The 13,482-nt window shown below is 55.2% G+C and overlaps 2 protein-coding genes across 2 annotated transcripts; both read right to left on the bottom strand.

Moving 5' to 3' along the window:
• Nucleotides 1-3,971: 3,971 nt before the first annotated feature.
• On the bottom strand, nt 3,972-6,185 carry SPMIP1 (sperm microtubule inner protein 1; the record flags this gene model as incomplete). Its single annotated transcript, XM_081102422.1, has 2 exons — nt 3,972-4,086; nt 5,765-6,185. The coding sequence occupies 2 exons, from the start codon at nt 6,183-6,185 to the stop codon at nt 3,977-3,979; spliced, it is 531 nt and encodes a 176-aa protein (XP_080958548.1). The 3' UTR covers nt 3,972-3,976.
• A 553-nt stretch (nt 6,186-6,738) lies between these two features.
• Nucleotides 6,739-9,880, bottom strand: ATP6V1F (ATPase H+ transporting V1 subunit F). The gene is made up of 2 exons (XM_081102743.1): nt 9,629-9,880; nt 6,739-7,201 (listed from the first exon to the last, which is right to left on the bottom strand). Exons 1-2 carry the CDS (start codon nt 9,784-9,786, stop codon nt 7,000-7,002), a joined length of 360 nt encoding a protein of 119 aa, XP_080958869.1. The 5' UTR covers nt 9,787-9,880; the 3' UTR covers nt 6,739-6,999.
• Between the last annotated feature and the right edge of the window lie 3,602 nt (nt 9,881-13,482).

The raw sequence follows: 13,482 nt of genomic DNA, 5'->3' as shown, positions 1-13,482 counted from the left end.
CTGACAGGAGGGGTCGGCATCCAGGCAGCAGGGCCCTGGGCTGGGGGGCCGGGCTACACTGGGGGAGGCAGTCCACTCCTCACTCATTCCTCACCTCATAGCTCTTAGTTGGGTGTCGGGGCACCCAAGAACGGCAAGTAGGTTTTATTTTATGTGCCAATTCCCCTTGATTTGTAGCAGCTGTCTCAGGCACTGTGTCCAGGGGGATTCTGAAACTAATTTGGAGCTCAGGGGAGAGAGGTGGGCAATGTCTGTCCATGGCTGCTCGCGGAGGAGGGAATGGAATAGCCTGTGGGCCACCCTTAAGCCAGACACTGGGAATACGCCAAGTACATGAAAGTCTTGCCGAAAGAAAGAAAGAAAGAAAGAAAGAAAGAAAGAAAGAAAGAAAGAAAGAAAGAAAGAAAGAAAGAAAGGAAGAAAGAAAGAAAGAAAGGAATGAGGGAGGGAGGGAGGGAGGGAGGGAGGGAGGGAGGGAGGGAGGAAGAAAGAAGAAAGAGAAAGTCTTGCCCCATCGCTTGGACCTTGTCTCTGAGGAGAGCACAGCCTAGTGAGAGAGTGTGACCATGAACAGGGGATTAGAATCCAGTGAGATAGATGCTGTGAGCCCTGGACCTGTTAGTTTAAACAAGACAGAGTCTCAAAGGATTTGTTAAATAATAAGTCCAGCAAAGCCATAAGCATTTTAAATTTGCTTTTATTGATTTTAGAGAGAGGGAGAGGGAGAAGGAGAGGAAGAGGGAGAGAGAGACAGAGAGACAGAAAGAAACATTGATCAGCTGCCTCCTGCACACCCCTTGCTGTGGCTCGAGCCCGCAGCCTGGGCATGTGCCCTGACTGGGATTCGAACAGTGACCTTTCGGTAAATGGGACCATGATCAAGCAGCCAGGGCAGCTTTTAATTGTTCTTTCATACGTGTGAGAGGAAAAAGTGGCAATGACTATTGTCTAATTGATAGAGAAATTTTTACAGTTATATTCAGAGGAAGGGGCTGGAGGCTATTTTCACAGTTTATGCAATAATTTCTGAAGGTGTGGGAGTCTTATCGGACCCCTGTGCTCAGAAACTCTTCAAAAGACAGATTTATTTTCACAGAGAACATTCTCTTTCGGTTACAGTGATGAATATCCCCACATCCATATTGCATAAAGATGGGATGTTCTTGAGAAGGGTCCCACTTTAAGACCTTATGAAATCAAGTTTTTTTAAACTCGTTTTAAGGATACTGAGCGACTTGCCTCCCTCCACAGCTGCAAGGGAGCAGCGACCTCTCATCTCCCTTTTTAGATTCCTTTTGTTGATTATGCAGACTTGCAGTTTTAAGGCTCGGCTCTGGCCTAAGATTTCAATTCTTGAATTTTGTCTGATTTTGCTGTCAGAAACCAAGAAAGAGCTTAAAAGGGTACATGCAGTGGTTTTTTATGGGCCTGGATGGGCCCATCAGGACAAAGTAGGGGTGTCCTAACGAGGCCCTTCCTGCTCCAAGGCATCCCATGGTGGAGGAAGAGGGTGTGGGGTTCCAGGGAGATGGTCTGGCTTGGAGGGGAAGGTAAGAAAGCTGGGGTCGGCTGTAGGCGGCAAACCTGACAAGCGGGCACATCGTAGGCTGTGTAAATACAGGTGGAACAATGAACTATGAGAACTCGAAGTTCAAACACCAGCGACCTGGGCGCCCCCTCCCTTTTTCTGCCGGGGATTCCCTAGGCTTCTTGGCTCCAGTCCAGGTGAGATGTGTGTGAGGGGCTGGGACGTGTGCAGAGGACTCCTTACCTCAATCTTTCTCTCTCAGGTTGCTTACGAGAGCTGGACCCCACCACCAGCAGTAGCTTTGGGGAACCAGCAAACTCAGAATTCAAGGTGAAGGGGTCAGAGGGTCCTGGGCAAGGGCCCTCTCAGATTGGGGGCGGCAGGGGTGGGTTCTGCAGTGGAAGAGGCTGCTGGGGTGAGGCAGGGGACTTCCTATAGCGAGGTGGACGGGACCATTGCTGAAGCACCGTTTACACCACATAACACGGGTTAACAAATGCAGGAGTCGGGCAAGGGCCATATGGCAGGGAGGCCACCGGAGCAGCCACTGGGGTCTCCAGGCTCCCCTGGGGTGGGGGGTGGGGGTGGCCCTGGCACAGGGATTCCCTCACAGTCTAGGACAAAGTGCATCCTTCCCTGAATCTGGTCCAGAAGGAAGAGAGGGCCCAGCAGAGCCCACCACCCAGGCCCCCTTCCGCCATCATCCGGAAGCCTGCGGGCCTCGGGCCTGCCCGCCCAGCGCCTGCCACTGTCCCCGGATCCCCCGAGGGGCTGGGCTGGGGCTGGGACCAGGACAGAGCAGAACTTCAGAAACTCCGATTCCTCAGAGTCGGAGAGAGGGGGCCCTCGGGATCAGGGACGGGGAGCCCCCCACGGGGAGCACAAGAAGTTCCTCAGAGTCGGAGAGAGAAGGCAAACCAGGGTCAGAGTGGGGAGGCTACTCCGGCTCTGAAACAAGAGATCTCTGTGGGTCTGGGCGGGAGGCCCCTCGGGGTGAGAAGAAGATGCTCTTCAAGATGAAGGAGGAAACAGGCCAGAGAGCCTGAGGAAGGAGGTCCCCCAGGAGGGGGAGTGAAGAGCCTTCGGCCTCCGCCTCCGGAGGCGAGGCCGACCTCAGCAGCCCGGAGGTGGCTCAGGGCGAGGTGCCCGCACAGCCCCAGGGGGAAGACTTGCGAGGAATCCCGAGGGAGGGGTGGGAGGGACGGCTGCAGGTCTCCGGCAGGACAGAGGCCGCGGCCTGGGGGGAGGGAGCGCCCAGGCCCCGGGGAAGGAGCACGGGGCTGACGCAGGACAGACCCACAGCCAGACTGGAATCCGGGTGGCCCTGGGGGAGCAGGGGGCCGGCCGGGAGGGGGCGCTGGCTCCCCTTCGCCCGGAGCTCCGCGGGCTCTGAGCAGCGGGAGCGCCCCACAGCCCTCCCGTGGTACCCTGGGCTGCAGGATCCGGCGGGGGGACCCTGCCCAGCAGAGAAACCAGTGGGCCAGGCGAGGTGCCGGGCACCCTCGAGGGGCGCAGGAGCGCTGCTGCGGCCCCCAAGGCCTCGAAGGCCGCGTGGCCCGGACCGCAGGGCGGGGAAAAGGCTGGGCGGGCGGGAGCGGCGCAGCGGGAGACGCCCTGCAGGGCACAGAGCGGCCAGGCACTGGCTGCAGCAGGACCGCCAGCAGCAGCGGCCCTGGGTACGTCCTGCGCGGGAGGGCCCGCTGCGGGGCTGGGCGCGGAAGGCGGCCACCGCCGGTGGCGGCTCTCCCTCCAGGTCCTAGAACCTCTCCCTCCATCGCCAGGAACCGCCACTGCCGCGTGCACCCCCCTGGGGCCCCCACCCGGTCCAGCTCAGCTCCCACCACAGGCAAGATCCCCGGGAGAAGACAGGGATGGGGGGTGGGGGCCCACCTGGGTCCCTTCGAAGTGCCCTGGAGCTGCCACCCACACAGCTGGGGGATGGTGATGGGCAGGGTAATGGCGGCGGGGGTCTGCCCTGGTGCTGCGCCCTGCTGGCTCCATCGAGCCGTGGGCTGGGGTACAAGGGCGCTCAGCGCTTGGCACCACACAGGACAAGGCGGGCAGCGGCGTGCCCTGCGGGTGCAGCTGGAACAGGTACAGTGGGCCCTCGGAGCCAGGTGAGGGGGCAGGGAGAGACTTGTGGGGTAGCGGGGTGGCGGTCCCCTTTCCCGGGCATCTGGGGTAACAGGCCACCCTCCCCAGGAACACAGAACTCCCAGCAGCTACTCTGCCCCCTGGCGCTGAGGAGCCTGCGCCCGGAGGGTAGCGCTCACCCCTCTAACCACTGCTGAGCCTTCAAAGGGACGATGAGAGGTGGAGGAGAAGGAAAAACAAGAGGGCAGCCTGCAGATCAGAGGTAGTTTCAGAAGGCCCAGCACGCAGCCTCAGAGCCCGGGAGCGCCGCACTCACACACCACCGGGTGGCGCGTGACTTCCTCCAGCCCCAAGTCAGAGGACCAGGTCCCGGGGGTCAAGCGAGGAGAAGGCCCCGTTCTTGCGGAAGAACGAGTCAACGCGGCACATCTTGGTGGAGGCCATTTCTTGCTTCAGAGTGGGGCCTGGGAAAAGATGTCAGAGCCAGGAGTGGGTTCCAGGGAAAGGAACTCGCAGAACATGGCCGCTCTGCTTACCCAGCCTTAGGAACCTGACCTTATTGTATCCACTTTGTAAGCGTGAATAAATAAAAAGTGCTTCGGCCCTAGCCGGGTAGGCTCAGTGGGTAAAGAAAGTGTCGGAAGTGTCGGCCTGCGGACTGAAGGATCCCAGGTTCGATTCCAGTCAAGGGCACATGCCTGGGTTGCAGGCTGGATCCCCTGTGGGGGGTGTGCAGGAGGCAGCCAATCAATGATTCTCTCTCATCACTGATGTTTCTCTCTCCCCCTCCCTTCCTCTCTGAAGTCAATAAAAATATAAATAAATAAATAGTGCTTCTGAGTGGGGGCCACGGGGAAATGGAGTGGGCTGGTGGCGGATCAGCAGAGATGGCAGAATGCCATTCCGCTGTGTGCTATCATTGCCCCCAGCCTCAGAATCCCCCAGGAAAAGGGTGGCAGGACCCCGCCCTGCTCACAGGGACAAAGCTAGACTTCTCTAGGACAGCTGGGGCTTTTTTCTACCTCCTGTGCTGGTTGGAAACTGCTCTCTTTACTTCCCTTTTAGGGCTCTGGGGAAAGATGGGAGACTTTTTAGGCAAACTTTAAATGGTGTGCATCCCCAACCGCCCATCCCCTGTTCTGCACAGGCACTAGAGCAGCTGGAGACACATAACTTAGGTCATTTGAAACTCATGACCGCAGAGAGCAAAGGGACACAGCGTCACCCAGCAATCCTGCACCACCCCCTGGCATGCTCCTTTCCCACACCGTAACTCTTCATTTCAAACTACATCACAACCTCCGCTCCTCCCCCCACTGATGACTTTGACTCAGCCTCCAGGAAAAAGTGAACTCAGTGCAGAGGGACACCCACACCATCTCCCTCCCCCTGTGCCCCCTGCCTCTCCTCTTGTCAGACCCCAGAATCTGGAGTTCCCTGGGCAAGCTCACCCCATCTCAGGGTTTTAAAGAGCACCTATTTTCTGATGACTCCAAATTCACATCTTCAGCTCTCACCTGGCTCCAGAGGACAACTCCCACACCCAGCCTCACTGACCTCCCGCACATGGCCAGCGCTGACCTGTCTTCACACACCCTCCAGTCCTGCTCCTCTCCTAGCGGCTTCAGCCAAACACCTGGCTGTCATCAGTGCATTCTTTTCTCTCATTCAATCCATCAGAAAGTTTCATGTATTCTTCCTCCAAAACTGAATATATTTCAGTTCTGCTAACTGCCCTGGCCCAAGCTGTCATCTCTTGCCAGGAAAGCTCAAAGTAGCTGCCTAACTCATCTGCCAATCTACGCTTTCCCCTGGAAAAGCCATTGCATATAGTTAAGATTTTTAAAAATAAATCCATGCCCTTACCTGCTTAAAACCCTCCCCTGACTTCCCCCTCACACTTGGAATACATCCCAAACTCCTCTTTGTCATTTAGGCGCCCAGTCAGGCATTTCCTCACAATCCCATCTAAAGCAGCACACACCCTGTCACTCCCTGGTCCCACCGGGACCACCTCCTGCTCATTTTCTTGCTCTTGTGGACGCCCCAGAAAGGAGTGTCCATGTGCCTAGTGCCCAGCACGCTGCCTGGCTCCCGAGAAATGCCTGTTTGTGAGGGAATTTCCAGAAGGTTGGGGCTCACCCAGCTGCCAGCCATATGTGAAGTTGGTGGTGATGGGGAAGAGGTAGCGCTTCTCTGGCACGTCCAGTTTTCGGGTGTTGAGATAGCACCAGCGCCCCTGGGAGTCGTGGGAGATGCCTTCATACAGCAGGGCCCGAGTGGCAGGCAGTACTGGGTACATTTCTGACTGCTGAGGAGCCTCCAGGGCAGGGCAGGGGACTCTGGAAGGGATTGCTTTGGGGGCAGGTGGGGGTGAGAGTGGGGTTTTGGGGTACAGGGTGGGCAGTTTGAGGGGTAGACGGTTTGCAGCCATAGCCTTCTGCTTGGCCTTCACCATCGACCCATACTTGAGGTGCCATTCACACCGCAACTTCTGCTCCCTCATAAGTTCCTCCTTCCAGAAGTTCTGCTGCACAGAATCTATGTTGAGTCGCCGCGACATGGTGGCAAGAGGAGAGGTACCAGGGTGAGTGCAGCTGAGGGGAGAGCACAGCAAACAGAGTCCTTTTGACAGCAGGTGGCTGGCCCGGGACAGTCACCAGGCAACCAAGCCTCACCTCACACAGGGCCAGGGTTCTACCTGCCATGCCCTCAGCAGACCTCACATGCCTCACTCCCTGGGGCAGCCTCGGGCCAGGCCCTCTGGCTAAGAGCCTTGATCCCCAAACCTTCTGCAGGACCCAGGCCCAGGCTAGCATTCCAGGCTTCCAGGTTTCCTGTGCTTTCCGCTTCCAGCTCTTGGGTCAGGTCCCCCCAGTCAATAGACTAAAGTTGGGGAGCCAGGGGTCTGGGCTCGTCTCCTCCCATCCTCCCTGCCAGAGCTGGTCGTCTTTGATTCAGAGGACCAGTCTTTGAGTTATGGCCTCCTGGCACAACCTTCCTTATCCAACTTCTCTCTGCTTTGATCTCTGGCAGAACCTTTTCCAGCCCTGCCCATCTAATCCCTCCACGAGCATCATCCCACGTGTATCCTTTCTGGCATCCAGACTTGGTTTGGAGAGAACATTATTTTAATTTAACATCAACAATGACACTGTAACAGCACAGGGGAGAGGTAGTGGAGAGAGAAGACAATCAGGTTTCCTGTTCCCTAACAACCAGCCTTAATTTTACTGACAGAGCCCCAGCAACGTGGAAGCACCTCATTTAGCCTCTCAATGGAGTGGGAAAGGGCAGGGAATCGGAAATCAGAGGCTCAAAACTTAGAGAGGGGCTGATGGCAAGCAGGGAGAGGTAGCAGGGGAGTGGGGAGAGCCTTAGCGCAGGTCTTCGGCCGTGAACATGCCCCTGGCCCTGCGTAGGATGGAGTCCTTGGCGGCATCGTAGGGGTGCTCCTTGGATGGGATCTCAAGAACGGCCGGAATGGAGCGCTGGTGGGCGTCAAGCGCATGCCGCACCATCTCTGCGATGTACTGGTTGATGAGGATGATGCCGATGTCATCCCGGTTTAGAAACTGCCTGTTGGGAGAGATGAGAGGGGAGTCCAGGGCAGCCTACTCCGAGTTGGTGGGCTCGGCTCAAGGGGGTATGGGCTTCTTCCAGGGAGCACAGAAGACAAGGGTAAAGGTTGCTACACTAAACTCTCCATCCTCTCCAGAATGTTTTCATTCAGAAACTGAGGGTCATGGTGGTCAGGGCTGGCTTCTGCCTCCCCTGCTGAGAAGGCTCCAAGTGCCCTGGCCATGCAGGTTCGGTGCAGTGTATTCCGCGTGCTGCCTTTGCGTAAGAGAGGGAGGGGATAATAGATGTGCCTGCCCCTTTGCGCTCGCAAAGAAAAAGCGGGGAGAAGCTCAGCAGGTATGCACAGGGGTAATGAGGTAGAAAAGGACAGGGATGAGAATGAGACTTCGTAATGTGTATACCTTTTAAGTATTAATTTGCAAACCGCATGGACAATTAACTTTTCAAAGTAAAACAAATTAAACTTTTAAAAAGGGGGTTGATAAGACCACTCAAGGCCTCCAGGCCTATGCTGATGCGGGCAGGATGGATCATTGGGGAAGTCGGGCATGAGCCAGGAACACCGCGTAGTAAGAGGAAGATGAGTCATGAAGGAATCACACTTTCCACACAGAGGGAACCTGACACTGGGACCTTCCTTTCTTGTGATCACCCACCTATTCACTCATTAATTTCTCCATTAAAACGATTTACTTGTATTATAAAGTTGTACACCTGAAATTTTTATCATGTTATTAACCAATGTTACCCCAATAAATTTAACATTAATAATTAAAAAAAACGATTTACACCAAGCAGTGTGGCTCAGTGGACTGTCATTCCATGCACCAAGAGGTCACACATGTTCCCAGTAGGGGGCGTGCAGGAGGCAGCCAATGGACGTTTCTCTTTCATGGATGTTTCTCTTTCATGGATGTTTCTCTCTCCAACTCTCATCCTCTCTCTCTAAAAACAATAAAAAAATATTTTTAAAAAATAAAATAGCCTGGCCAGCGTGGCTCAGTGTTCGATTCCCAGTCTGGGCACATGCCCGGGGCTGCAGGCGTGGCCCCCAGTGTGGGGTGTGCAGGAGGCTGCTGATCGATGATTCTCTCTCATCACTGATGTTTCTATGTCTCTCTCCCTCTCCCTCTCGGATAGCTATATCTATATATAAAATAAAGAAAATTTTAAAACTACCGACTAAGCACCTACTCTGCGCCAGGCCCTAGGGCAGTGATGGCAAACCTATGACACACGTGTCAGAGGTGACACGCGAACTCATTTTTTTGGTTGATTTTTCTTTGTTAAATGGCATTTAAATATATAAAATAAATATCAAAAATATAAGCCTTTGTTTCACTATGGTTGCAAATATCAAAAAATGTCTATATGTGACACGGCACCAGCGCCGAGCTCAAACGGTTCGCCATCACTGCCCTAGGGTAAGTTAGACTTGATCTCTGAGGTCCCTTTTGGTTGAAAAAAAAAAAATGGCAAGTTCCTGAGGCAAAATGTGTCCTCCCGGGACAACTTGGGTCACTCCCAGGCAACAGGAACCAGTCCCAACTGGCGGCTCAGGACTGGGCTGTTTAGGGCAAAACAGGTGGGCGTGCTTTGCTCCTGGGACCTGGGAACCAAGACAGGGGCCCAGGGAGGGGGTGAAGGGAAGCACAGGGGCCTCCTCAGCTCTGGTCCCCGGGACACGGCCTGAAGTTGGGGACATGCCTGCAGAGGGGGGTCCCGGGACTTGACATGCTGCCCACGGCGCTCAGGGCAACGGGAAGTCCCCAGGCAGGCCGTGGGGGGGGGGGGGGGGCGGCACAGCCAGGCTGTGGACCCGGCTCAGGAGGCAGACAGGTTTGGGGGGGCTCGCAGGTCTACCCTGTCTCTCCCCCATCATGTACGTGGCTTTCGCAGGTGCCCTGTCATCTCTGAGCTTCCGTTTTCTCGCCCCTTAGGGGGCATCATGCCCTCGACCTTGCAGGGAGCTGGAAATATAAGCAAGCCCGAGCCCGAGGCTGCCTGGGTGTTCACCGGGGGTGCGGTTCCTTTAGGGGTCAACTCGCCAACCAGCCGAGCGCTGGCAATGCCCGCAGCCTGCTCTTGGGTGAACCCGCCAGGCCTGCAGAGGGGCTGAGCCCGGGAAGCGCCACCTCGGCGGGGTAGGTGGGACCGAGGGGCGGCGTCCGTCACCAGCTCCCTTCCCCTCCTTTCCTGACACACGGTCATGTGAGGTGGGGCCCGTGACCCCGACATAGCCCCCCGCCAAAGGGAATCTGGGGAGCGGAGGCCTCCACTCCGAAGGGTCGGCGGACCGATCTCTCTGACCCTCAGGCCTAAGCTTGGGCCTGGGTCGGGAAGCCCCCCGCCGCCGGCCCCGGCCGCCCCCGCCCTCCCCCCGGGCAGCAGAGGTTCCCTTTCAGGCCTCGCTGGCCACCGTACCGGAACGTGTCTTCGATCTCATTGACGGTGGTATCCTTCTCCACCACCAGGAAATTAGGGTGGCGGTTCTTGTTCAGCTCCCCGATGCCGCCCAGCAGGAAGCCCGTCACCGTGTCCTCATCTCCGATCACTGCAATGAGCTTCCCCCTCCCGGCCATCCTAGCAGACAGACGGCTCAGCCGCGAAAGCCTGGAGTCCCCGAGCCCCCGCCTCCACAGCGCACCGCCTACAGGTCGCACCCTCTAGGCATGCGCAGTCCCACCACCCCGCCTCCCGGCACATGCGCATCTGCAGCCAAACGGCCTGAACTACCACGGCTGCGCCACAAAGAGGGGCTTGAATCCCGAGACTACGATTCCCAGAAGTCCGCGCGGCACCAGGGATTGGCAAAGGACGTAAGGACGTAAGGACGTTCGATTGTTGGTTCAACGAAAGTGTGGGGCATATTGCTGTTAAGGCTCTTAGAGATCTCCAAAGAAATGGTTCCTGTCCTCCAAGACAAGGTCTGGGTCTCCATCGTGTACATAGGCCACATAGTTAACAATGAGTACAGGTTGTTTAATTAGTAAAAGGGTGGCCTAGTCGGTTTTGCTCAGTGGATAGAGCGTCGGCCTGCGGACTCAAGGGTCCCGGGTTCGATTCCGGTCAAGGGCATGTACCTTGGCTGCAGGCACATCCCCAGTGGGGGGTGTGCAGGAGGCAGCTGTTCGATGTTTCTCTCTCATCGATGTTTCTAAGTCTCTATCCTCTCCCTTCCTCTCTGTAAAAAAAAAAAAAAAATCAATAAAATATATTTTAAATAATAAAATAAAAGGGTGAACAAGTTAATGATGTTACTGCCTGGTGAGGTGCAGTCTAGTGAACAGGCCATTGCAAAGCAGTATGTTAATTGCTAAAATGTGACAAGTACCTGGAAGTAACAGAGGTAACTAACTAACCCATGGGAGCAGGGGGCGCTCAAAAGGTCGCCATTAGGATGAAGGGGATAGAAATTACTACAAGAGGGTGTTCTAGGAAAGAGGAACAGCCTGTGCAAAGGCTTAGTGCCTCCAATAAAAGATAAAAAATATGGACAAGCCCTAGCCGGTTTGGCTCAGTGGATAGAGCATCGGCCTGGGGACTCAAGGGTCCTGGGTTCAATTTTGGTCAAGGGCACATGCCCGGGTTGCAGGCTCCGTCCCCAGTAGGGGGCGTGCAGGAGGCAGCCGATCAATGATACCCTCTCATCATTGATGTTTCTATCTCTCTTCCTCTCCCTTCCTCTCTGAAATCAATAAAAACATATATTTTTTAAAAAGAATCTGGGCAAAGTTATCCTGAAACCTCTGAAGGATTTCAAATGAGAAAATGATATTACCAGATATATGTTTTAGAGATAGGCTTGTGACCGTGCTGTGTGGAGACAGATTGAAGGAGCAGAAACCATTGTGGTAAGAGCTGATGGTGGCCAGAACTCGGGTAGTGATCATAGGGAATGAGGAGAAGCAGATGGAGTTGAGATATTTCAAGTTAGAATGGACAAAACTGGGATTTGGGTTGGATGTGTTTGGGGAGTGAGAAACCCAGGGCACTTCCAGGCTTCTGGCCTGTGCATAGGAATAATATTCCTGAGTGAACGTTGTGAGATGAACATGCTGAAGAGAAGAAGTCCTCTCTTTCCTCCCCCCTTTTTCTTTTTTATAATTCTCACCTGGGGATATGTTTTTATTGATTTCTAGAGAGAAGGGGTTCAGAGAGAGAAGCCTTGATGTTCGAGAAAAACTTAAATTGGTTGCCTTCTAAATGCACCCTGAGCAGGAATCGAACCCACAACTGTAGTGTAAGGGACGATGCTCCAACCAACTGAGCCACCCAACCAGGCCTTTCCTCGGCTCTTTTAACAAACAGGCGTCTGGCATGGAGCCTGGCATGATGTTTGGAAGTTTAGAGCACTTAACATCCAGATTGTCTGGTCTACTGGTTATTTGTTTAGTAATAGGCTGGGGATTTGGAAACACCTGGTTTGAATCTCTGCCCTGCTACCTAGAAGTATGATTTTGGGTTCATAACCACCATTCTCAGGGCCTTGGTTTCTTCAGATAGCAGTATGCCCACCTCATAGGCTGTTGGGATTGAGATGGAGCCCGTAAGTGCTCAGTACCCAGGGCTATCCTGTGGCTCAGAGAAAGCAGCTGGGCTGGATGTCTATAAACCCCTCAGTACGCAAAAGGAGGACAGCAGCTCATGCAGGAACACTCCCATGTCTGGGGGTGAGGCGGAGGGAGAGCTTGGCGTGAGAAGCGGTGTGTGTGGAAACGTCTGACTCCGTGCCTGGCACAGAACTGGCCCTTAATGGCCAGGAGTGTGCGGGTCCCACCTCAGTGGGTCTGTCAGATGAAGCATGGAGCCGGGCTGGTCACATTCATCTCCCACTCCCTCATTCAACTGGCGTTTATCACATGTGGCCGCGAAGAGGCTGCGGACACAAGATCGATAAAATACAATTTCTGTCTTCAAGGAGCTCCCTCAGGATTGAGAGGAGAGGGGAAAATGTCCCAGGCAGCGGGGCAGACACACAGAAAGAGGTTAGAGTGAACGAGGGAGGGCGAAGGAAAAGAAACTTAAAGAGGAGCAAGGAGGCAGGCTACTGAGTGACGAGGTGAGGAGGGGGCTTTGGAGTTGACCCACCGGCATGTGCTGAAATGTCTAGGGATGGGTCTAAGAGTTGGGGAGTCTATTGCGTGAAATGCTTCTTTGCCCCCTGGCTACTCAGATGCTTGTTCATTTGTTCATTCATCACATCTGTCTGTGTCAGACCTGCCAGGGTCGGGGAGCTCAGTGTGGTGGGGAAGGTAGATATGTGGCCACAGAGCAGATAGTAAATGCAGCTAGAGACATGTCCTGGGAGAATGGGTGCTGGGAGCCTGTCCAGAAAAGCTTCCTGTTGGGTAGGAAAATGAAGAGGGTGGAGAGGCAAGGTTGTTTCCTGCCAGAGGCCCAAACTGCAGCACGGGGCCTGGGGAACTAGAGGCTGTGAAGAGGGGTTGAAGCTGGAGGGTGCAGTGGGGAATGAGCACAGTGCCTGACTCAGGGGGCTTCTGGAAGGAACGGGCAGGGAAGCTGGACCTGAACCTGGAGGCCTTGTTAGGGAGAATAGACCTTAGCTTGGAGCAGGAGGGAGTCGCAGAAGGGCCCTGAATTGGAGAGGGGCATAATCCCTTTAATGTGACCCCTCTGGCTGCAATGTGGAGAGCCGGTTGGAGGCAGCGGGTAGCATCAGGGGGACTACCAAAGAGGCTGGTAGCCCAGAGAGGCCAGTGAGAGGCTGGTGGGTCAAGGAGGCTAGTGAGAGGCTGTGGGCCAGGGAGAGGCTGTGGGCCAGGGAGGCTAGTGAGAGGCTGTGGGCCAGGGAGAGGCTATGGGCCAGGGAGGCCAATGAAAGGCTGTGGGCCAGGGGAGCTAAGTTAGAGGCTGGTTCAGGGGGAGGACCTGGCTGGAGTAAAGGTCTGGGCTTTGCATATGGTTCTGCCTGCCTGCTGGATGAGGAGCATTCCTGTTTGAGTCAGTGCTCATGTTTTAAGGCCCTAATTTGGAGAACATCCTTGAGATCAGGGTGAATAGCAGTTGGCCTCCCAGCGGTCCCAGGACAGTCTTCTAGAACAGTGTCCACCTCCCTCTCCCACCCACCAGCTCTCCAGGAATCTGAGGACCGATCCCATATCCTTAACTACCCCTCCCCCATCCCTGGTTCTTTCTGAGAACATTCTGCCGACCTCCCAGACTTCACCAGATTGATGGCCCAGAAGGGTGGCCGCTGCCCCAGGCCCTTCCCCTGGGTCTGGGTCAGGCCTCCAGGGGACAGCCAGCTGGTCTCT

The sequence above is a fragment of the Myotis nattereri genome (assembly GCF_964212035.1).
Source record: "Myotis nattereri genome assembly, chromosome: 11".
Taxonomy (NCBI): Eukaryota; Metazoa; Chordata; class Mammalia; order Chiroptera; family Vespertilionidae; genus Myotis; species Myotis nattereri.
Note: the sequence above shows the minus strand (reverse complement) of the source record. Positions and strands in the feature narration are given on the sequence as shown.